This window comes from Protopterus annectens, chromosome 7.part0 (genome assembly GCF_019279795.1).
Source record: "Protopterus annectens isolate FY-2018-M chromosome 7.part0, PAN1.0, whole genome shotgun sequence".
Classification (NCBI taxonomy): domain Eukaryota; kingdom Metazoa; phylum Chordata; order Ceratodontiformes; family Protopteridae; genus Protopterus; species Protopterus annectens.
Genome location: NC_056739.1, coordinates 1,658,539,818 through 1,658,565,342, shown reverse-complemented (window position 1 = coordinate 1,658,565,342; position 25,525 = coordinate 1,658,539,818). Strand labels below are relative to the sequence as shown.

Sequence of the window (25,525 nt, the reverse complement as noted above, 5' to 3'; positions counted from 1 at the left end):
ATATATATATATATATATATATATATATATATATATATATATATATATGACACCTTTAGAAGAAAGTTGTAAATGACATTACAACCCCCATAAGTCCCTATAGTGCCCCCCACTCATATTACATAATTCTATTTAATGGTATTTTTCACAAAAATGTAAGTGATAAAACATATATATATATATATAAATAACACAATGACATACAACCAGTAGCAAATGCATTGTCTGAACAGAATCATGCAAACCTAAACAGCAGCAACCTGAACCTAAGTATTTCAGTTCTTCGTTAAGGAATAGTAGCAAAGTCAAGTTATTGCAATTAGGGCATTCAGAAATATATATCATCAGTGTGTGTGATGAGCTTTGAGAGGTTAGAATAAGTGTCATAAGTAGTGTTCATGAATGTGTATTATTATTTGAATATGTAAATTTAATCATACCTTGGTTGTGTATTAATAAATAGCCAGAAAAAAAACTAATTCTTTTCCTCTCCTAATGCAAATACTATGTACCCATGTTATGCCCTACAAAAGCCACATTTCAATAAATTGTAGTTTGTGCCACACATTTTAGCTTTATTGATAAGAGAAGTATTGCATCCTGATGATTTTCTCCTTTTGAAGAATGGTTATTATTTTTTTCTTAACTTATATATAACAATTATATTGCTGTGTCACTAGTAAGCTGCCTGCAGTTCTGGAAAAAGTGCACCTGCTGAAAGATGATAGCAGAGCTCTTAAAAGACATGCAACCAATGACTTCAGCTTTCTTTTTCTCCCCTAGAGGGAGCACAGGCATCCATCTAGCTGCACAAAAAATGGAAGCATTTGCACACAAATTCACATCGAAGATGTTGAAATGACGTCTCATGAAGAAGGCACAAATTCCAAAAAGGTCTTAACAGAAGATGAAAGAGAAGCATTTCTAGTTTTACATACTGACTTGGCAGAAGGGGTACAGAAGCATGTCTGTATTCATTGTGCATTCTTGTAAGTTTTGCTGACCAAGCTGAAGCATGAGTCAGGTTTCTTCAACTGTTTTGTCATAAGTAAAGAGACAACATGATTGTATGTGCTTAAACTGAGGAGAATTTCCTGAAAAAGAAAGAAACATAAAGGCACGAGGGAATCTGACTACATTTCTACAGTGATATTTAGAGAGGAAAACTCTAGTGCTATGATCTGATACATATCGTTTAAATCAGTGCGTAGACATTTTCACTCTCCTGTGTTTTTTTCAAGTTGTACTGATATGCCATTTGTTGCCATGGCTCAGAAGGAGTCACAGATGTTCAGTTTCTATGATGAAAGCAGCAAATTTTCTCGGTCTGTCTCAATGGCGCTGAGATCCAACATTTTGGTTGAATCTTTAGATCAAATTGAGTTCAGGTAATTTTACTTTGCAATGATTTTTTCTATTTTGAAATATGCTACTCTCTTTGTTTGAACAAACTGGTGCCAGTTACCTCTACCGTAGTTCTGTAAAGTCTAGACAGCAACATTAAGCAAACGTGATCTAATTTTTCATAGTAAGTGAGTGATTCAGTGAGCTGCAGTATTTCAGGCTGTTTATGTCATCTCAGTGGCAGCTGAAAGCAAAGCTATTCCTGCCTGACATACATGAATAACTTTTAAGAACACAGCTCTTTGTCAGCATCTAGATTATTTTGGCATATCCCTGTGAAGCTGTCTTTCTCTTTCCACAATGTTCTCTGCAGAACAGAAGTTAAGCAAGCAATAATGCCCTCCAGGGTGTGTGTTAATGGGTAATTAATGCCCACCCAGGGGGTGTTATAAAGCCCAACGTTGCAGTCAGAGGGCCTGTACACCCATTGAAGGGCATTAATTACACATTAACACACACACTGGAGGGCATTATTGCACTTAGAGAATGAGCTAGCTGTGAAAATTGTTGTGTTTTACTTGTTTATAATCTTATTTATATATATATATATATATATATATATATATATATATATATATATATATATATATATATATGTGTGTGTGTGTGCGCGTGTGTGTATGTATATATATATATATATATATATATATATATATATATATATATATATATATATATATATATATGATGTAAAATAGTTCCTTCACCTAATGTTGTAAAGTAGCTGTAGTATCTGTAGATAGTATTAGAAGAAGTATTTTATGTCCAAAATATATCATTTTTAAAACATATCTAGATACTTGCTTTATTTTTCGTCGCTTACTGTTGAAATGGTTTCTTGCCAGTCATTGGGGTTTGAAGTCACTAAATAATGACATACATTTGGCTTTCAGACTTTATTTCCTTCAGAAAAATCATGTTAACACAAATCCTATTATTTAACTGACTTCTTACATTTTTTAAGTATGACATTTAAAATGTGCTCCTATTTTTGATTGCTCCAACTTTACTTCAGGCTTTATCCAGATTTCCTGAGCTAAAAGGTCGAGAGGCAAGCAAACCTCTTATCTGCTGCTGCCAGTGTTCCACTGATCTCACTGTCTTTCCTTCTGTCACACAGACACCCCCCCACACACACACACACTTGCACTTCAGAAAATGCATGCTAACACAAGTGCTATTATTGAAGCAATTTTGTTATTTTTTTAACAGGAATATGTTTCTGTTTTGAGCCTTTATTCTGTAAACTTCCTGAATGCTGCTGCTGCCAGTGTGGGATCGCTCTCATTCTTCACTCTCTCTCTCTCTCTCTCTCACTCACACACACCTTGCTTTTATGCGCACAAGCACACATTCACACACACAGACAGAAACAGAAACAGCAACATATGCACACACACTTTTTTTCTTTATATTTAGTTTTACACTCCCTAAACAGCAAAAGCACGTGTAGTGATTGGAAAAAGGTGGCTGGACTGATCTCGCTTTCACTCACATGTATGCATACACTTACACACACACTTTTTCTTTAATTTTCTTTTTTTTAAACGCTGCTTAGCGAGCATAAAATAATGGTGGCCATTAGTTTTTTTCTGTCTGAGCTACACGGCAACATTATATACTGCCGTGAAACAGAGGACTCATTTTTCTGCAGGCTTGTACATTGATGCCCTGCTGGAGCACTGAGCAACCTATTTGTCCCTAGAGGAGTGGTTCCAGCCCAGCAACTTGTAGTTTATTGGACATTTTGGGTCAATTCCTAGCTCTTTTCAACCCCCTGCTATAAAGCCCGCTTTTGCGTGCTTTTGTGCTTGTATACGACTCAGCACAGCTCCTCGTGGTGTCCTGCAGAGTTCTACAAGCAGCAGAGAGTGAAAGAGTGACTTTCCTTGATTTATAAGTATTTTTTTATGGATTTCTTTTTGACTACTGTATCTCGACTGCATTTCGCCTAAAACCCCTTGAAATCAGCTCTGCATATTGTTTATACTGTATTTGTGTTGCTTCTAAACTGTTTGCACTTTAAAAGTTAGTTTTTGTTTAATTTAACTGTTAGGCTAACACACTCAAGTGCGCTAGCCATTTTAAAGCATTTACTGTTTGTAACTGTATCTTTTTCTTCTGTCTCTGAAAAAAAAAAAAAAAAAATATATATATCCTTGTTTTCCTGCCTTACTGAACTAGAATAGTCCAGTCTTCAGATTTTGCTGATCTCTGAGCTTTGTCATAGTTCCTGTGCTATCCATATCCTTATTTGGAAAAGAGGAAGCTTCTTTGTTCACCAGTGGGAGTGGGGAGCACTGAGCAACCTATTTATCCCTAGAGGAGTGGTTCCAGCCCAGCAACATGTAGTTTATTGGCCATTTTGGGTCAATTCCTAGCTCTTTTCAACCCCCTGCTATGCCCGCTTTTGCGCTCTTTTGTGCTTGTATACGACTCAGCACAGCTCCTTGTGGTGTCCTACAGAGTTCTACAAGCAGCAGAGAGTGAAAGAGTGACTTTCCTTGATTTATAAGTATTTTTTTCTGCCTTTCTTTTTGACTACTGTATCTCGACTGCATTTCGCCTAAAACCCCTTGAAATCAGCTCTGCATATTGTTTATACTGTATTTGTGTTGCTTCTAAACTGTTTGCACTTTAAAAGTTAGTTTTTGTTTAATTTAACTGTTAGGCTAACACACTCAAGTGCGCTAGCCGTTTTAAAGCATTTACTGTTTGTTACTGTATTTTTTTCTTCTGTCTCTGAAAAAAAGAAAAAAATATATATATCCTTGTTTTCCCACCTTACTGAACTAGAATAGTCCAGTCTTCAGATTTTGCTGATCTCTTGGCTTTGTCATAGTTCCTGTGCTATCCATATCCTTATTTGGAAAAGAGGAAGCTTCTTTGTTCACCAGTGGGAGTGGGGAGCACTGAGCAACCTATTCGTCCCTAGAGGAGTGGTTGCAGCCCAGCAACTTGTAGTTTATTGGCCATTTTGGGTCAATTCCTAGCTCTTTTCAACCCCCTGCTATAAAGCCGTGCTTTTGTGCTTGTATATGACTCAGCACAGCTCCTCGTGGTGTCCTGCAGAGTTCTACAAGCAGCAGAGAGTGAAAGAGTGACTTTCCTTGATTTATGAGCATTTTTTTCTGGCTTTCTTTTTGACTACTGTATCTCGACTGCATTTCGCCTAAAAACCCTTGAAATCAGCTCTGCATATTGTTTATACTGTATTTGTGTTGCTTCTAAACTGTTTGCACTTTAAAAGTTAGTTTTTGTTTAATTTAACTGTTAGGCTAACACACTCAAGTGCGCTAGCCGTTTTAAAGCATTTACTGTTTGTTACTGTATCTTTTTCTTCTGAATCTGAAAAAAAGAAAATAAAAAATATATCCTTGTTTTCCCACCTTACTGAACTAGAATAGTCCAGTCTTCAGATTTTGCTGATCTCTGGGCTTTGTCATAGTTCCTGTGCTATCCATATCTTTATTTGGATAAGAGGAAGCTTCTTTGTTCGCCAGTGGGAGTGGGGAGCACTGAGCAACCTATTTGTCCCTAGAGGAGTGGTTCCAGCCCAGCAACTTGTAGTTTATTGGCCATTTTGGGTCAATTCCTAGCTCTTTTCAACCCCCTGCTATAAAGCCCGCTTTTGCGAGCTTTTGCGCGAATTTGCGCGAAGTTGCTCATACAGCAGCATGGGGCAGTGGCGGTTAATCAAGTTTAAACTATTTCTGGCTCTGCAAAGTCTGCTCTTCAATATTTCCCTTAGAACTTCTCTACTTGCAATCTAAACAGTCTATTCTCTATCTGAAAAGCCCAGCACTTGCTCCTAAAGCATTTTTATACAGGTAAAGCACTCTTAAACAAAAATAAAGTACTTCATTCAGCTAAATCCCCTTGAATACCCATTTCCCTATAGGTCCTTTCTGACTCTGTTACACAGAAATCCTTTACACTATTCTAGCATGTCGAAGGGTCAGTTGCTGGTGTCCTCTCCTGTTCAGCTGGTGAATCTGGGAATCTTGAGGCAATGTTACAATTGCCTCATGTACACAGACAACCCTCTCCTCCTCCCAACAAATATATGTGAGAGATGCAACTATATAGCCAAACTGGAGGCTGAGCTCTCTCAACTCAGTACTGGCAAAACCAGTCAGGAGGAGAAGGTAACCACGCACACCGAAACCCAGTCTCACATAGACATATCACAACTGCAAACCAAACACATAAACACACAAAAACATACTCGGAGGCTCTGATTAAAAATCTACCAAAACAACAGAGGCCTCCAAAGCAGACACCCAAGCGACCACTACCTCAAGACATAGCACATGCAACACATGGTTCACAAAGTCAGTGTGCTAAACAGTCACAGCCCTTAAGGCCAAACAACATGCCAGATACACTTGTAATAGGTGACTCCATAGTCAGACACACTGACGTCCCGCTCACCAGACTGAACAAGGAAAAGGTTATAGTAAGCTGCCTGTCGGGCGCTAGAATCCGCCACATAACTCAAGCACTCAGGTCACTCCAAAGCAAGTACAAATATGACTCAGTCATTGTCCATGCCGGTGTGAATGACCTGAGACGTACCACCCTGGACTACATGAAAAGAGACATAGAGGAGCTCTCTGATTATGTAGCCCAGGCCAGTATGACCCTGACCCTGAGCAGCATCTTACCCTCACCAAGAATGATGCCACAGTACAAAGACAAAATGATCAGCTTTAACAATTGGCTTAATTACTGGTGTCATTCTAAGAGGATCCAATGTCTGTCTGCTTGGGATGACATGCTTGACAAGCCACACTGCTTCGCAAGGGATGGCTTGCACCTGTCACCCCTGGGCTTTCGGATATTGGCCAAGGCTCTTGCCACCCCCATAGTGCCTTTTTTAGGCAAGGCTCAAAAGACAAACCCACCTCCCTAGAAAACACAAGTGAAAAAAAAACTAAGGGTAATGCTGCTCAATGCCAGAAGTCTAAACCTCAAGATGCACGCTCTCAAAGCCCTCCTCAGTATGGAGAACATCGATGTCTGTGCAGTGACTGAAACCTGGTTCAAGGCTCCTGAGAGCACCCCAGCACTACCAGGTTTTACCTCATATCATGCTTTCCGGCCCCAAAACTTGGACCGAACCACAAAAGGAGAGGGAGTATCCATATTCATCAAAGATACCCACACCTCCAGGTTAGTGGCAATGCACGAAGCATCGGAGACCATCCAGGTGCAACTAACCATAGGCAAAACTGCCCTACAGTTTGTAGCATGCTACAGACCACCCTCTCAAACTCAGGAACCCCACTCAGCCTTCCTGAAGACACTGGAGAGTATGAATGTCTCTCCAAATACTATCATATTGGGAGACTTCAACTACCCAAACATAGACTGGGAACATTACTCAAGCCCCAACACCCTAGCCCAAAGGTTCCTAGAATTCATAAACTCAAATGCGATGGAACAACTAGTCACCACTCCCACAAGAGGAGATAATATACTAGACCTGATCATCACAAACATGGGGACAAAATGCTCCACACCGGAAGTATACCCCTCATTGGAGAGATCAGACCATAAATTAATCTCACTGGAAATCCACATCCCGCCCCCACCCCCTGCACAAAAGACCACAGTGAAGAACTTCTCAAAAGCCAACTTTACACTTCTTAAGACTGAAGTGGTATCCTTCAAGGCCCCTGGGCCAATGGAAACCACAACCCACACCGCTGAATCCTTTATAAATGCCTTCTACGGGCACCTTCAAGAATGCATGGATCATGCAATCCCTAATAAAACCAAGACCCATTCCCCTAAAGGCAGGCGCCCTGTCTGGTGGACCCCAGCCATTAACAGACTTTACAACAGGAGGAGGAAGCTACTACATGACAGAGCAAAATCCCTAAAAGGGACGGCATCTCTGATCAGTACTAGCAAAAAACTACGATCACTCATAAAATCATCCAAGGCCAACTTTGAGAGAAAATCGCAAAAGTCACAAAAGACAATCACAAGGCCTTCTTTAGCTATGTTAGAAACCTGGGTGGAAACTCCCAGATATGCTCAGAGTTAGTCCAAAATGACACAAAATACACTGATCCCACAGACATTGCCAACATTCTGGCAGACAGGTTCAGTGCAAATTTCTCCGCCCCCTCCCCCCCAAAAGGAGAAATATCTATCCCAGCAGAGTGTAGCCTCCCTAACATCTCAGATGCCCAGGTGAGAGCCGCCCTCGCAAAAGCTAAAAACACAGCATCAATGGGACCGGACGGTGTCCAGGGCTGCATGTTACATGAACTCCAAGAGGAACTAAACCCACACATAAGGCTGCTGTTTAATCTTAGCCTTACTACAGGATACGTACCCAAAGAGTGGTGTACAGCAACAGTGGTCCCACTCCACAAAGGTGGTGCTTCTACGGACCCTGGAAATTACCACCCCATAAGCTTGACAAGCCTGGTCTGCAAAACTATGGAAAGGATCATTATGGAACTCATAAACAAAGACATTGGCGACCTACAGACATTGGATCCTACCCAATTTGGCTTTGTCAAGGGCAGATCCTGCCTTTTGAACTTGGTCGACTTTTTTGAAACAGTCACTAAGGCCATTGATGAGGGTAAGGCAGTTCACACAGCCTACCTTGACCTTGCAAAAGCCTTCAACACAATACCCCACTCGGGCATCATAGACAAACTCACCAGCTTAAATGTAAACCCATATGTCACAAGATGGGTTGCAAACTGGCTCAAGGACAGAACCCACAAGGTCAGAATTGCTGGAGCCATGTCAGACTCTAAGCCAGTCACAAGCAGTGTCCCACAGGGCTCAGTCCTGGGACCCCTCTTGTTCGGCATTTATTTTTCCGAGGTGCAAGCAAACATAGGAGGATTGTGGCTGACAAAGTTCGCAGATGACTGCAAACTGGGCGCCATAATTGATACTCCAGCGGACACAAGCATCCTTCAGAGAGGCCTCATAGAAATGGATAATTGGTGCCAGAGCCATGGCCTTAAACTGAACGCCAAAAATGTATAGTCATACCCTTTGGGAAAAACAAGGTACCCACAAATTACCACATAGGTGGTAATCCATTAAATACGGAAGAGGTAATCAGGGACCTAGGGACCCAAGTTGACAGTAACCTCTCATTTGACACTCACATTGCCAGGTGGTTAGGAAGACCATCTATATTGCCCACCTTATCATGAAGGGATTCACATCTAGATCAAGAGAGGTCATTGTGCCCCTGTACTCTTCTCTTATCAGGCCCATGATTGAGTACAATGCCCCATTTGGGATGTATCTTACCCGACACCTGCAGCAGTTGGAAAGACCCCAAAAGTTCCTCACCAAGAGGATAAAGGGTCTCAAACATATGTCATATGCTGCCCGGCTGAAGAAACTCCAGCTCTATTCAGTCACATACCGCCTACTCAGAGGTGATCTATGCCTGACGTACAAGGCCATGTCCAATCCGGAATTAATGGACATGCTCCACCTCAGAAAATCCAAATCCATCAGAGCCACGAGAGCAAGAGATTTGAACCTCAACACAGAAATAAATAGGACGTGCTGGAGGGACAGATTCATAACCCAGAGGCTCCCTACACTCTGGAACAGAATCCCAGTCCATGTTAGGCAGAGCCCCTCACTAACTCTCTTCAAGAGAAATCTTGACGAGTGGATGGGAGATCGTAGGTTTACCCCGGGGGTCATCTCTGTGTCACTACTAGACAGAGGCACAGTAAACTAAACCCTAAATGGGGTAGTATTCTCATCCCAAGGGGTGGTGAAAGCCACACACACTCTGGCTAGGCTTATAAATGCCCTAGGGCAGATAGCCTAGTATGAACCTATGAACCTATGAACCAATCAGCATGCTGAAGTACAGTTCACCCATTCTGTAATCTGTTTTAATGCATAGGAATGCATGCTGTTGAAGCATTAATGTACAGACATACATCTGTAGCTCATTAACTTTATCAGAGCACCACAACTTCTCCATATTCTAGCAAATGAATCTTACCCTCTAAAGTCTGATCAGCATGACATAACTATCCAAAACTCACCTAAACAATCCTATCTTGGTTTATGATTTACTGTGGAATTGACTGGTAAGAGAAGTTTTATTTGAATTTATATTTCACTTTTTACTGCTGTTTTTCACTGTAGGAAGGAAGGGACAGCTTGTAGACAAGAAGATTTACTTTGATTTATATTTTTTTGTTTTACCTTTACTTTTCAGTGTTGGTTGTTATAAAGGGATAGGTTTTAGACAGGCAAGCTGTAGCCATCCCAGGGCCCTAGTGAACTATAAAGTCACACAGACTGCAGAGAGTACTATCCAGAGCTTATCTCAACAATCCTATCTTGGTTTGTGATTTAATGTAGAGTTGACTAGTAAGAGAAGTTTTATTTGAATTTATATTTTATTTTTTACTACTGTTCTTCACTGCTTATAGGAAGGAAGATATAGCTTGTAGAGAAGAAGATTTACTTTGATATATATTTTGTTGTTTTACCTTTAATTTTTAGTGCTGGTTGTTAGAAAGTGATAGGTTTTGGACAGAAAGGGATAGGTTTTAGACAGGCAAGCTCTAGCCATCCCAAGGGGCCTAGTGAACTATAAAGTCACACAGACTATAGAGAGGACTATCCAGAGCTTATCTAAACAATACTATCTTGGTTTGTGACTTATTGATCTTTACTGTTAAAATGAACTGTGACTGTGAGTGATAGTGAGCAAGAGCTACTGTGCATGATGTAATGGAATTACAGCTTTTGTTTGACATCAGAACTTGTACGGTCTGAGCAACTTTAATGTACTACAGTATTTAGTTGTATATTGCTTGTGTGATTTTTCTCATAGAAGTTGATTTAAGTTCTCTTTGAATTCTGTGGTTACTGATTGTGATTATTCTTTTCTTTTTTATTTATTTTTTATTAGACTGAAGCTGAATATGGATTCCTTAAATGAGTATGCCCTTTAATGATTTGCTAAAGCACAAATGTCGTGTACAGTGTAATAAATCCTATGCATATTTAAATGTAACACCTGATAAAACTGGTGATCTGTGTTCCTCATGTCAAAAGTTGGATAATTTGCTCACCATTATCAAAAGTAAATCTAGGCTTACTCATGATGATTGTACTTGTGCAATTGACAAGGTATGTAGACCTGTTGTTACATATGTTACTGACTGGACTGATGAGATAAATAATGTTAGGCAAAGAGCAAAGAGAATAGAGTTAAGAAGTGATGTTTCTATTGCCTGTAAAGATCATTCAACCCAATGAAAAAAAAAAAACAATGCCCCTAGCAACTTTGGAATTCTGGATGCAAGTATTCAGCAATCTGTGGATTCAGAGTGTTTAGAAGGAAACAAACAAAAAAATAAAGAGTGAAAGGAAGAAGTTCACAACAAATAACAAGGAAAAATAAACTAATAAATGTCTGTAAAGTAAAGAGAATATGTATTAAAATGGACACTGCTTTGTTTTGTAACTTACAGATTACAGGGAATGATAACTTTTTTTTTATCAGAAAACCTTCAGTCTACATAAAAAGACGTTGTTTTTCCAAAAGCGAGGGTAGAAATAAGATACAAGGGGCAGGTAAAAAAGGGAGAAATCAAAACTGAACATGGAAGGATTGAAGAACATTACTGTAAGAAAAAAGAAGAAAAACACAGATGTTCACTACATGGCTCAAGTTGCAGATATACAAAGCCAGCTGGATGAGAATTGTGTGCATGTAAATTTAATACACAATAAAAACAGTGGGATTAATAAGACTAATGGTGATGAAGATTATTCCTTTGTAACAGTTGATAGAGCAGATAATATTGTATTAGAAGTTGAAGATTCTTTAGATCGGAGAGAAAAGATATTTTTGCAATTGGAGATTCAATTATTAGAGGAACTGATACTTACTTATGCAGAGAAGATAATGTACATCGAATAGTGTTGTGTTTCCCAGGAGCAAAAATAGAAGAGGTGTGACAAGTCTTGGAACACTTTAATGTAAGGAAGTACAGATCTGTTTTATTCATATTAGTACAAGTGATCATCTGCAAGGACTCTCTTGACTGTTAGTAGAGAACTTACAGCTCTCTTAGATATTATATCTTGTACTTGTGTTAGGACATATTTTTCACAAATCACATATAGAAAGAATAATCAGGTCACTGTGAATGAAAACAGTTTTTTGGGGAAATACATACATGTAAAAAATGACCCATTTTAAAAAATGGAAATGTGTACAGCATCCAAGCCTAGTTTTGGGCACACATGTTCAGACAGGATGACATATGGTGGTCAAGATCAGGGAAGAGAATTTTTGCAGCAGATATTTTGCAATATTTGACAGATACTAGGCAGAATTTTTGCCAGGTCGAAAATTTAACAGTCCCCAGATAGCAACATCTAATGCATCGCTCTGATGGTTGTTAATGTTAGGAGCATTAATAATACAGCTTTTGGGGGGTGGGGTGGGATTTGCTAAGTTTCCAAAAGATTGATATTATTGTTTGAAAACATGGTTAAAGAACAATGACTGGAACCAGTTCTGTAAGGGTATACATGTTTTTATTGTAACAGACATTCTAACAAAAAATTAGGTGGAGGTATTATGATAGGTATTAAAGGTAGTTATAAGACCTGTGATTATGACTGTATGATAACACCGATACTATAGACTGTAACTATGACAATAAAGACAAACCTGGAACATATAACAATTGTTGGAATGTATAGACCATCAAAGTCAAATCCTGATGACCTGGAGGAAATCATACATTTCTTGCATGAAACACAGGAGAAAAAAATAATATTAGCTGGGGACTTAAATTTACCAGAAACAGCCTAGAATAATATTGATTCAACAGCATTAGTAAGGAAATTATTTACAACATATGTTCAGGAACAAATATTGTTTCAGATTGTAAAAAACCTACCAGGGAACAGAACATACTAGACATTATTTGTGTTCATAAATAAATTACTATTACTTCAAGTCAAGTTATACCACTATTAATGTGCAGTGATTATGGGATTATAAAGGTTAATTTGTTGATAGATAATTCTGCCAAACTAAAATCTACACCAATGCACAGACAATCAATTACAGATGATGTGGAAGGAAAACAATCACCATGTTAATCTAATTGGAGCGATGTGTTCACTGGAAAAACTGTAGATGGAATGTGGAAAGTTTTGAAAGAGAAATTGTTTGAGTGCAAGAAATCAAAAAAAAATGTTTGACATCAGGATCTAGGCATAGAACATCAAGGGGGATATATTTCCATAAGAACAAGATGTGTAATTAAGGTGAGAGACAAAAAATATATAAGAAATGAAAAGAGGTTGAACAACAGCTTTGCAAACTGAAATAAACAAGCTGGAAAAACAAATTAAGCATAGTGTGAGACAAGATCAAGAAAAATTTGAAGAGAATTTATATGAAGATATTGAAAATAATAGGAAACATTTTTACAGATACATAAGATGTGGAAGGAGTAACGATATACAAACTGATAAACTGTGTGTAGATTCTAAAATTTATTCCTAGACACAGCAGATTATAGATATATTTACAAAATCTTATACAAAACAGTTTGGCTGCACAAAGACGGTGATAAGTAATCCTAGTGACATCTTAGTAACCTCAGATACCGGAATAAAATTTGATTATATTGAAACAGAACTGTGTAAACTGGATCCAAATAAAGCACAGGAAAGAGACAGAATTAGTAATAATGACCTGAGAACACGTCAGCAAGAATTTTAAGAAACCATTATATATATTATTTACTAGATCATATAAATATGGGATGATTCCTCAAGATTGGATATATGCACTTATTAAACCTGTCTTAAAGGGAAAGGAGAATAGGACAAACCAGGGTAATGCAGGCCCTTAAGTCTACTTTCATGTTGTGGAAAAATAATGGAGAAGGTAATATTGGATACATCATTGTCAGAAATGGATAGGTTGGGACTTGAAACCATATATCAGCATGCATATGTTGAAAATATGTCTATTACCACCTGTAATATGATGTTCTATAACAATATAATAGCAGCTATGATTGAAAAATTGTGCTGTGATGTAATTTACATACACAAAATACTGATCAATAAATCAGAACAACTAGGTATTGATGTACGGTTGATTAGATGGATAGCTGCATGGCTTACAAATGGGACATGACAAGTATCATACAGTAATTGGACAGGCAAAATTCCTGGTTACAGTCAGGGTGTCCCACAGGGCTCTGTCCTATGCCCTTACTTGTTAGATTGTACCTTTCAACCCTAACTTTTTCATCTGATGTGTTCTACTGTCTTTATGCAGATGACCTGATATTAGGCAAACTGATTACATGTGTTACAGATAAGACAAGTCCACAAAAGAACTTGACTAAATTGACCATTTGGGCACAGGAGAATAATATACTGATAAATACATCAAAAACCAAACATATGAGATTTGCAAGACATAAATTGAAAGGTGAGTATTTCATACAGCACATAATGATTGAAACTGTAGATTCAGTGAAGGACCTGGGTATATGGGTAGATCCAGCTTTGAGTTTTTCTAATCATATCAACCAATTGGTTAGTGATAGTTATAGAATTATAGGTTGGATAAAAAGATTTATAAAGGCCATGAAATCAGAAATGATGATGTCAACTCATTGTTTGTTAGTTACATTAGACCCAAACCTGAGTATGGAATAACTATATGGAAACCTTATAAAAAAATAAGCATGAGCAAACTGGAAAGAGTATAGCGGAAATATATCAATGGCATCCATGGATATAACCCTAAATTTAAAATCATGAGTTACACCAAAATTATGTAGGTAAATCTACTAGAATGCTGATATATCAAATTATAGAGCATCGTTCAGATATGCATAGATAGGTTTGTATGAATGCATTAGCTAAGCATTGCTTAGATTTTGGTATAACTCATGATTTTAAATTTAGGGTTATAGATGTAATTAGAAAAAATCCAAGAGGAGGTAATACAAATAATGTAGTTGAAACAAAGGAATATGAATGGATAATTAGGCTTACCACAGATAAATATCCAGGAATTAACGCTATTAGTTTAAAAACAATATTAATAAAGAAACAAATGCAATATAAATAGATATGTTTTAATGTGTTTTAAGTATTTTTATTATACTTTAGATATCACATGATATGATCATGTCATTAGGTCGCTGTCATGTGATTTAATATAACTATATAAGTGAATTAGAACTGTTGTCTTTGTATGTTGCAGTGAAGGAGGGTTAAGCCCGAAAGCTTTGCTTGTTCATTTTTTTGTTTTATTAAATTAAGTTTTGATGCTTTATGGCTTGAGTTTGTTTTTTGTTTGGATTTAAAACTATCTCAAGGCCAAGTTAACCACTATCTTATTCTTTTTTATTGGAAATGATATTCTGTATAACCATTTATGCTTGTGATGAATGCAGTTCCTAAAAGGTGTTTTTGCAAGTGATTGAAATGTTTGATGTATTATATAAAATTGCACTCTAGTTTTTGTGCTTGTGTGGTCAGGAATGTATTTACAGTAAGTTGAGGGGGAGCAAGACTACATAACTTAAAACCATAGTTGTTTTCAGTGACATCCACCAAAATCTGACTCAGAGACAGTTATGACTGTAATGAGGAAGACATTATTAAAGGCTTATTAGCACATTTCTGAATTACACTTTTTTACCATGAGTGCTTTCAAACCTGTGATAGTGATAGTGGGTACCCTTGTGGTCCATGCATCACATTAGTAAAGGTACCCCTCCTACACTCATATACACATTCAAACACTCACCCACTTACACACACACACACACACACACACACACACACACACACACACACATGACACATATTCACTCAACATCACACAAGTGCCATTATAGTTGAGCATACTAACAAACACACTCGATCATTCACATGTATGCATGCCTCATACATGCATGCATTTGCACCCCCCCCACACACACACACACACACACACACACACACACACACACACACACACACACATACACACTCTTAATTTCCTACCTAAGACCCTACTGAGGTCATCCAGGCAAATAGTGCTGAAGTCATTGTCCACATGCTTTTTAGTATATCTGCAGGCAGCTACTTACAGACCTATACACACACAAACATACTCACACACACACACACAAACACAAAAAATTGTCATGCCCCTACAGGAATCCATAAACTGCTCCACACACATACACACACTGACAGACTCCCTATTTCTATAGTTTCACTGAACGTTGCAGAACTTACCCACACAGCAACTGCTTGCATTGGTGTGAACACCACCTTTTGACAGTGTTAAGTTTCCCTCACCAGTGAAAATGTATGCAGCTAAGTGATTCTCTAAATCACTTAGCAGCATAAATCATGAGCCACAGACATTTCCAGGGAGACAGCATGTGGCTAATTAGGAACAGCTACTCTCCTATATGGCCTTATTACCATGCAACTTTTCCAATGAGACTGCCCTCCACATTGATTCTTCTACTTATGGAAAAACTCACTGGTAAGGCAGGCAATGAAGCAGAGAGAGTTACCATGAATGGAGACTACTTGTATCAAGGCTTACTGCTCATGGAAATCATTTCTCAAGTCCAGGAATAATTTTGCCACTGATTATGAATAAAATATATTATAAGTTATAAATGTGTTTTTTAATAGAGCATTCTTAGTTCTACCCATATGGAATGTTATGCCTGCTTATTATATTAGATATTGAATATACTGTTCAAATTACATAATAAAAATAAAAAAGTCAATTTGTTAACCAGTAAGGCTGACTGGATACACAATCCATTTTTATGAGTGCCCTGAGAGCAATGTCTGGAGGAATGTTACATACAAGACAAATAAGGAAAACAAACCCTGTACCAGAGGAACTACATTTTATAACCTTAACCCTCTATATACCAGCTGTCACTTATAGTGATGTCTTTGACAAAATTATAAATTGCAGGTCTAGGGCATCTAAGGCTTACCTTAGAGTCTAATTTTGTTTTACATTGTTTTATGCCTTATGATTCTGGCTTGCATCAACTCGTCAAAACTGAAGTTATGTATATTTGAATTATACTAAATTAGTAGATAAGTATTCTGATGTAAACCTCTTAGTTGTAATCAAAAAGATGAACGGCAGGATTCACGAAGGCTTGCACAGAGTCTAAGAGTAGTGTAAGACTCCATGCAGCCTTCGCGATCCAGGAACAGCCCTAAAGTCCGTGTAAGAGACCAGTTAAAACGTCTCTTACACTGAGTGGCGTGGATATGCTAATCACCTCACTTGCAGCCCAAAGGCATGCAAATGAGGTAGATTAGCAATCCACGAAACCAAAAGCAGCCCGTGTAAGAGCCGTTTTAGCTGCAGAAATGTACTCAGTTGACAACTGAGTATGTTTCTGCAAAAACCACAACGGAGCCATGTCAGCTCCAAATAAAGGGTGCATATGTGTCAGGCAGCATGCCAATGGCCAAATATGTGGCCAATGGCAAGGTACCCTGATGCAAATATGAAAAATAAAAATGTTTTTTTCGGAGATCGCCGATGTTTAAACGCAGCGCAGCCCCGCGCAAATGGGCTGCGCTGTATAAAACATAAAAATGAAGGTTATAAACCCACAGATGTGGGTTTTATGCAATACATGGATTTACAATGCAGGGACCAGCAGACCAAAAACAACATGGCCACCGTTTAGTGGTTGCTAATGGGGGAAGCTGAGTCTAAGACATGTAACTAAGCATTAGTAGTCAATCTGATGTAAATGAGTGTTAGGATACTGAATTCTACTGTCACATAGCAAATGAGCACATTCTGAGTAGTGTAAGAGATACATAAGGGGGAGGAATAGAGTAGGAGATAGGTGACATCACAGGGGGGAATGGTAGAAAGAAATGCAGTTCATTGGAGGTTAGTGTTACATGACAGATGTCAGACACATATCATGGAAAGAGGAGTGCCGCAACATAAGCATGGGAAAGTCAAGAAATGGAAGGTGTACACTGTTGCTTACACCAAAGTTTCTTGCTGGGCGTGCATGCGCACGTGTGCGCGCCATGAAGTGCGAGTAGGGCAGTGTGAGCGCGTGTAAGGCAGACTGAGCATGTGGGTGCCTGTTGGCAGACTTGTAAGACTGTTTGCGCTAGTGTGCGCACGTTTTAACCCGAATAAGACGATTGTAAACCGTGTAAGCCACTGTGAGCGTGTTTCTGCTGGTATGCACGTTGCTGCCCCCTGAGGAAACAGAAAGGAAAAAGAAAGCAACAGAATTAGTAGGAAGATAGCAGGGAATACTGCTGGAGCTAGCAGGTGAAAACAATTAGAAGCAGACAATTACACAGGCAGAATAGTAGCTCAGCCAAGCACTTAAAACTCTGCAAACAGCAGTGCAGGATGCTTCTCTCAAGAGACACTGCAAGACAGGAGTAAGCTATTAGAAGTGAAAACTGAAAAAGCTGAACTCAGAGCAGAAATGCTAGGGGCTGCTATAGCTGTCATAAGGAGACATAAACTACTTGCTGAGGGTGGTGACAATGCAGATGGTACCAGACAACCCACAGTGAGGAGACGGAGAAGAGTGTACAGGCCCAGGGTCACCTACCACGGGTTACATGAGCTGGAGATAGTAGAGCGCTATAGAGTGGGCAGAGACCTCCTGCAGCAAATTGTCAAGCTGTGCAGGCCACGCCTCACACACAGAACCAACAGAGGGGAACCCATCCCAGTGGAAACCAAGGTATGTGTTGGCATAAGACTACTAGCAACTGGTACCTTCCAGAGACCAACTGGTGATATGATGGGGATATCACAGGCATCAGCCTCCAGGGTACTGCACCAGTTCCTGGATGCCATGTCAGCACATGTCGGTGATCATGTATATTTTCCCAATGCCCGTGAGGTATTGGCCAGCAATATGCGTCTCTTCCAGCAAATAGCAGACTACCCTGAGGTAGTGGGTGCAATAGACTGCACGCACATATGCATCAAAGCACCAGCCGGTGAGCGGGGTAGGGCCTACATTAACCGCAAGGGCTTCCCCTCCATCAACTGCCAGGTCATGTGTGATGCCCAGGGCATAATAATGAATGTGTGTGCTGGCTGCCCTGGGAGCTACCATGATTCCCATATCTGGCATTTGACGCAGCTGTACCAGACATTTGCCAATGGGGACATCCCACATGGACACCTAGTGGGGGATGCAGGTTATGCACTGGAGCCGTGGCTGATGACACCCATCAGAAACGAACACACACCTGAACAGGAACGCCATAATGAGGCACACGCACAAACACGTAATGTAATAGAGCGTGTGTTTGGGCTGCTCAAGTCACGGTTCCAGTGTCTGGACACATCTGGTGGAGCCTTGCAGTACTCACCAACTACATGTACCCAAATTGTCATGGTATGTGCTATGCTGCATAATATGATCTTGCGAAAACAGCTGCAGCAGGACCAGCATAGGGCCGGGCTAAACAGCCCCCCACCATTGCCAAGGCCATCACAGGCAGAGCGTGACTCAGAGGAGGAACAACCTGAGCCTGCCCCAGTAGGCAGAAGGAGGCGTGCCCAGTATGCCCTGGCCTTGGCAAAGAGGCAACGCATAGCACATACACTGCATCAGTAGGAACCCTGGGAATGATACCCCTCTCTGACTCACTCATATAATAACATGGATTCCTAAAATGACATAACCTGCTCTCAAACATGTACAGGGAGTGTAATATGTGCATCCAACAGAGGCAGCCCTGCAGCACCACCTGAGGCATGAATGCCATGTGTTAAGCAATGTAACACCATGTAGTATATGCACACTTGAGGACCCTGACTAACATCCTACCCTCACCAAGCATGATGCCACAATATGACGATGAGATGATCAATTGCAATAATTGGCTGAAGTATTGCAGTTAGTCAAAGGGGATCCAATGTGTGCCAGCCTGGGATGACATGCTGAGCATGACATGATGCTACACCTGCTAGAGGTGGCATGCACCTATCAGTCCAGGCCTTATGGATGCTGGAAAAGGCTGTTGTTACCCACAGCGTGCCCTGAATAGGTAAGGCTCAAAACACAAACACACCTCCATAGGTATCACACGGGATAAGAACCTAGATGTAATGCTACCCAATGCCAATAGTATAAACAGCAAGATGCATGCAGTCTAAACTCACCCAGTATGGAGAATGTTGATATCTGTCCTGTAACAGAAAACTGGGTCAAGGCTCACAACAGCACCCTAACACTACCAGGTTACATCTCATACTGTGCTGTACAGCCTCAAAACATGGAACAAGCTACAAAAGGAGGGTGACTAGCAATAATTGTCAAGGATAACCACACCCCCATGTTGGTACCACAAAAAGAAGCAGCATGGACTAGCCATGGTCAAGTAACAGTGGCTAAAACTGCATCCCAGTTTATAGCCTGATGCAGACTACCGTCCTAACACCAGGAACTGCACCTGGCCTATGTTGGAATACATGAATATATCAAGCCCTCCAAACCACATTATATTGGGTGACTGAAAATACCCAGACATAGACTGGGAGCATTATACTAGCTCCAACACTGTAGGAGAAAAGTTCCTAGAATCCATAAACCAAAATGCCCAGGAACAACGTACCACTCCCACAAGAGGGGTAAGCATACTGGATGTGATAATCAGCAACATGGGTACTGGATTGCAAGATGAGAAGTGTATCCCTCACTGGTAAGACCAGACCATAGAGTAATCACACTGGATATACACATCCTGCTCACAGTCCCTGGCCAGAAAACCACAGTGAAAAACATGTGTAAAGCAAAAGTTGCACTCCTCCAAACTGATGTGGAATCCATTAAAGGCCCTGTGCAGGTGTAAAATATGGGCCACACCTCAGAACTTGTTATACAGGCATTCCATGAACACTGCCAGGAATGCTTGGATTATGCAATCCCAAATAAAAACAAGACACAATGCCATACACTCAGGCATCTGGCATGCTGGACTCCAGCCATTACCAAACCATGCAAGAGAATGAGAAAGCTACTACATGATAGAGCAAACATAAAAAGGGAAGTAATCACTGATCAGTAGTATGGCAATAAAATATGTCCACACATACAATCCACTAAGGCCAGCTACAACAAGTTGAATCTGTGAATCCTGAGGCAGTGTTACACCTGCCCCAAGTACACAGACAACCCTCAACTCCCCCAAAGAAATACAAATATATGTGAGAGATGCAACCATTTATCCAAACCAAAGGCTGAGCTCCCTCAACTCAGTACTGTCAAAACTAGTCAGGAGGAGAAGGTAACCACACACACCACAAACCCAGTCCCACATAGACCTATCACAACTGCAAACCAAAGACATAAACACAGAAAAACATTCCCGGAGGCCCTAATTACAAACACACCACACCAACAGAGGCCTCCAAAGCAGACACCCAAGCAACCACAACCTCCAAACATAGCACATACAACACATAGTACACAAAGCTGGTGTGCCAAACAGTCACAGGCCAGAAGGAGAAACAACATGCCTGATACAGTTGTAATAGGTGACTCCATAGTCAGACACACTGCAATCCCGTTCACCAGACTGAACAAGGGAAAGGGTACAGTAAGATGCCTGTAGGCTGCTACAATACGCCACATAACACAAGTACGCAGGTCACCCCAAAGCAAGTAGAAATATGATGCAGTCATTGTCCATGCTGGCGTGAATGACCTGAGATGTACCTCCCTGGACTACATGAAAAGAGACATAGATGAGCTCTCCGATTATGTAGTCCAGGCCGGTATGACACTGACCGTTTGCAGCATCCTACCCTCACCAAGAATGATGCCACAGTACAAACACAGAATGATCAGCTTTAACAAGTGGCACAATTACTGGTGTCATTCCAAGGGGATCCAATGTCTGTCTGCTTGGGATGTCATGCTTGACAAGCCATGCTGCTGTTCCAGGGATGGCTTACACCTGTTACCCCTGGGCGTCTGGATATTGGATAAGGCTTTTGCCACCTCCATAGAGCCTTTCGTAGGCAAGGCTGAAAAGACTAACCCACCACCCTAGAAAACATAAGTGGAAAGAAACATAAGGGTAATGCTGACCAATGCCAGACGTGTAAATCGCAATATGCATGCTCCCGAGGCCCTCCACAGTATGGAGAACATCGATGTCCGTGCAGTGACAGAAACCTGCTGCAAGGCTCCTGACAGCACACCAGCACTACCAGGTTATACCTCATATCATGCGTTATGGCCCCAAAACCTGGACCAAAACATAAAAGGAGGGGGAGTATCCATATTCAGCACAGACACCCATACGTCCAGGTAACTGACAATGCACAAAGCATCGGAGACCACCCATGTGCAACTAACCATAGGCAAAACTGCTGTACAGTCTGTAGCATGCTACAGACCACACTCTCACACACAGGAACCCCACCCAGCCGTTCTGAAGACACTGGACAGTATGAATGTCCCACCAAATACCAAACAAGGTACTCACAAATTACCACATAGGTGGTAAACCATTATGTATGGAAGGAGTAATCAGAGACCTAGGGACACAAGTGGACAGTAACCTGTTATGTGACACTCACATTGCCAATCTGGCTAGGAAGACTGTCTATATTGGACACCGTATCATGAAAGGATTCACATCTACGTCAACAGAGGTCATTGTGCCCCTATACTGTTCTCTTATCAGACCCATAATCTAGTACAATGCCTCATTCGGGATGTACCTTACCTGACACCTGCAGCAGTTAGAAAGACCTCAGAGGTACCTCACCAAGAGGATAAAGGGTCTCAAATATATGTCATATGCTGCCTGGCTGTAGACACCCCAGCTGAATGCAGTCACATACTGCCTACACAGAGGCGTTGTATGCCTGTTGTACAAGGCCATGTCCAACACAGGAGTAATGGACATGCTCCACCCCAGAAATACAAAGCCATCGGAGCTGTGAGAGTGAGAGATGTCAACCGCAACACATAATGAAATAGGATGTGCTGGAGGGACAGATACATAACCCAGAGGCTTCCTATACCCTGGAACAGAATCCCACTCCACGTTAGGCAGAGCCCCTCACTGACACTCTTCAACAGGAATCTTGCCAAGTGGATGGATGATCATAGATGTACACTGGGGGTCTTCACTGTGTCACGTCCAGACAGAGGCACAGTAAAGTAAATCATAAATGGCCATAATATTCACATAGCAAGGGGTGCCGAAAGCCACACACACTCTGGCTAGGCCTATAAATGCCTTAGGGTGGATAGCCTAGTATGAACCAATGAACCTATGAAGATACAAATTGTACAGGACACTAAGGATAATCACAAGGCTTTCTCAACTGATGGTAGGAACCTTGTTGGGAATTCACAGATATGCTCTGAATCACTCACATATTACAAACAACATACCAAACACACACACATATTGCCAACATACAACCTGACAGGTGCAGTGCAAACTCCCCCCCCCCCAGAATGCAAAATATTTATCCCAGCAGACTGCTGGCCCCCTGACATTGCAGATGCAGAGGTAACAGCCAGCATCTACAATGCAAAACACACAGCAGCAATGGTATGAGATGGTGTCCTGGGCTGAGTCCAACATGGACTCCAAGAAGAATGGAATGCCAAATCACACTACTGCTCAATGTCAGCCTTACCACGGGATATGTACCCAAAGAGCAGTGCACAACAACAGTGGTCCTTCTCAACAAAGGTGTTGCCTGAATGAATACTGCAAACTACCACCCCAGAATCCTGACAAGCTTGGTCTGCACAGCTATGGAAAGGATCAGCATGTACCGCAGACATAAAGATATTGGGGACCTACTGACACCGGACCCTACCCAGTGTGGCTTTCTTAAGTGCAGATGCTGCCCCTTAAACATGTTTGACTCATTTGAAACAGTCATTAAGGTAATTGATGAGGGCAATGTGGTCCACACAGCGTAGCTGGACCTTGCAAAGGCTTCCATACAATACCCCACGTGTTCATTATAGATAGGCTCACCAGCTTAAATATAAACCCCTATGTCAGTAGAGGGGTTGCAAACCAGACCCAGGGCAGAACTGACATGGTCAGACATGCTGCAGCCATGTCAGACTACAAACCAGATATAACTGGCATCCCACAAGGCTTGGTCCTGGGACCTCTCTCGTTTGGTATATATGTCACATAGGTACAGGCCAACATGGAAGGACTGTGTCTGAACGTGTTTGCAGAGGACTACAAACTGGCCACCATATCTGACCCTCCAGCTGACACAAGCATCCCACAAAAGGGCCACATAGAAACAGACAACTGGTGCCATAGCCATATCAGCAAGCTAATTGCAGAAAAGTGTATAGTCAACCTCTGTGGATATACAGTAAGTGCCCACCAATTACCACATAGGTGTTAACCCATTAAGTACTTAACATGTAATGAGAGACCTGGGGACACAAGATGATAGATATCCTGCATTGGACAAACATGTGGCTGTAGTGGTTACAGAAACATACCATATACCCACCTATCATGAAGGTTGTCAGATCTAGATAAGGGGAGGTCATTGTGGCTCTGCAGTCATCCTTCATCAGCGTTACAATTGACTACAATAGCCCCTGTGGGATGTACCTCAGCAGACACCTCCATCAACTGTAAAGTCCCCAAAAGTACCTCACCAGGAGTATCAAAGAGCTTGAACAGATGCCATGTGTTGCCTGATTAAACAAACTGCAGCTCCACACACTGCCATACTGCCCACCCAGAGGCAAGCTGTGCCTGATGTATAAAGCCATGTCCAAGCTGGAATCAATGAACATGCTGCACCTTGTACAATCTGAATGGCAGTGAGCTATGCACATGAGAGACCTGAACCCCAGCACTGACATACATAAGACAAGCTGTACTGAATGATCCATAACACAGAAGCCACCCCCACTCATGAGTAAACTCCCAGTACAGGTTAGCCAGAGAGTCACTCATCGACTCTCCTCAAGAGGAATCTTGATGAGTGGATGGGAGATGGTAGGTTTACCCTGGGTATCACTGTTATGTCACGGGTAGACGGAGGCACAGTATACTAACCATGACATATGTCATGGCAAACTCCACTTACAATGTGTGTCGAAGGACAAACACACTCTCCGACTAGCATTAGAAATAGCCTAGGGCACATCGCTAGTGTTTGCCAATGTACACCTATGTTGTGGAATACACTACCAATGTTGGACAAGCCTGGTTTAAGTAGTTCATATCTGAACATAATGCAACATGGTCAGATGTGCACAACTGGCCCCTAACCAGGCTGTTGTGCTCACTATGAAAATGTAAAGCAGTGATAGGACTAAAGGCCAGGATACTGTCCACCACAGTGAAAGTACTGAACCAGTACACTATACGGTACTACAGTGTTAGGTCAGTATGAAAGGATGTTGACAACTGTATGCAAAGTATCCCATGCAAACCCTGCAGGCAGAGTATAATCCCTGTTGTGTTCAGACACAAAGCAGTTGGACAGTAACTACACAACATGACACAACACACAACCATAAACGTGAGATATTGTTGAAGTTCACACTCATCCACAAATGTGGTGGGCTGCAGAGTTCAACATATGGAAAGCTCACACTGGGCATGCTCTCACACTTTGATAAATGAGACATATGTCAGACAACATGCCATGGGAAGCCTGAACTGGGCATGCTCACACACTTAGGCCAAATCTCAGTTTAGCAGTTGGCCACACATATCTGGTATTTGTACGTGTCATTCCAGGAACCAACCACATTACAGCAATCTGCCCAGTGCACACAGTTAAATGACTACAGAGACATACGTGATATAGTGGATCCCTCCCATATTCAAACATCTTCCACAGATACACAAGTTGTTCATAGAAACAGGGAATGCTATGGCAATAAAGAACTGCAAACAGTCTATCAGCAACAAATATTGTGCATCTGACAATTAAACATATGGGTGTAGAGGTCAACACTAGGCTGTTTGCCCTAGGGAATGACAGCTTAGCCAGATTGTGCTTGGCGTCTGCCTCCCCAGTACAGTAGGCTACTGT

General features: G+C 41.0%; 1 protein-coding gene across 3 annotated transcripts in view; it reads left to right on the top strand.

The window, feature by feature from the left end:
* Nucleotides 1-772: 772 nt before the first annotated feature.
* The window catches only part of LOC122807158 (BAG family molecular chaperone regulator 2-like), a 212,937-nt gene continuing 188,184 nt past the window's right edge, over nucleotides 773-25,525 (top strand). For 2 of the 3 annotated variants that reach the window (XM_044078185.1, XM_044078182.1), the window contains exon 1: nucleotides 859-1,388. Coding sequence is in view for 2 of the 3 variants with exons in the window: in XM_044078182.1 (XP_043934117.1) it covers nucleotides 1,252-1,388 (137 nt within the window). In the remaining variant the exon portion in view is untranslated. Of the gene's footprint in view, nucleotides 1,389-25,525 lie in introns of all 3 variants that reach the window. The other variant, XM_044078184.1, reaches the window with a different exon arrangement.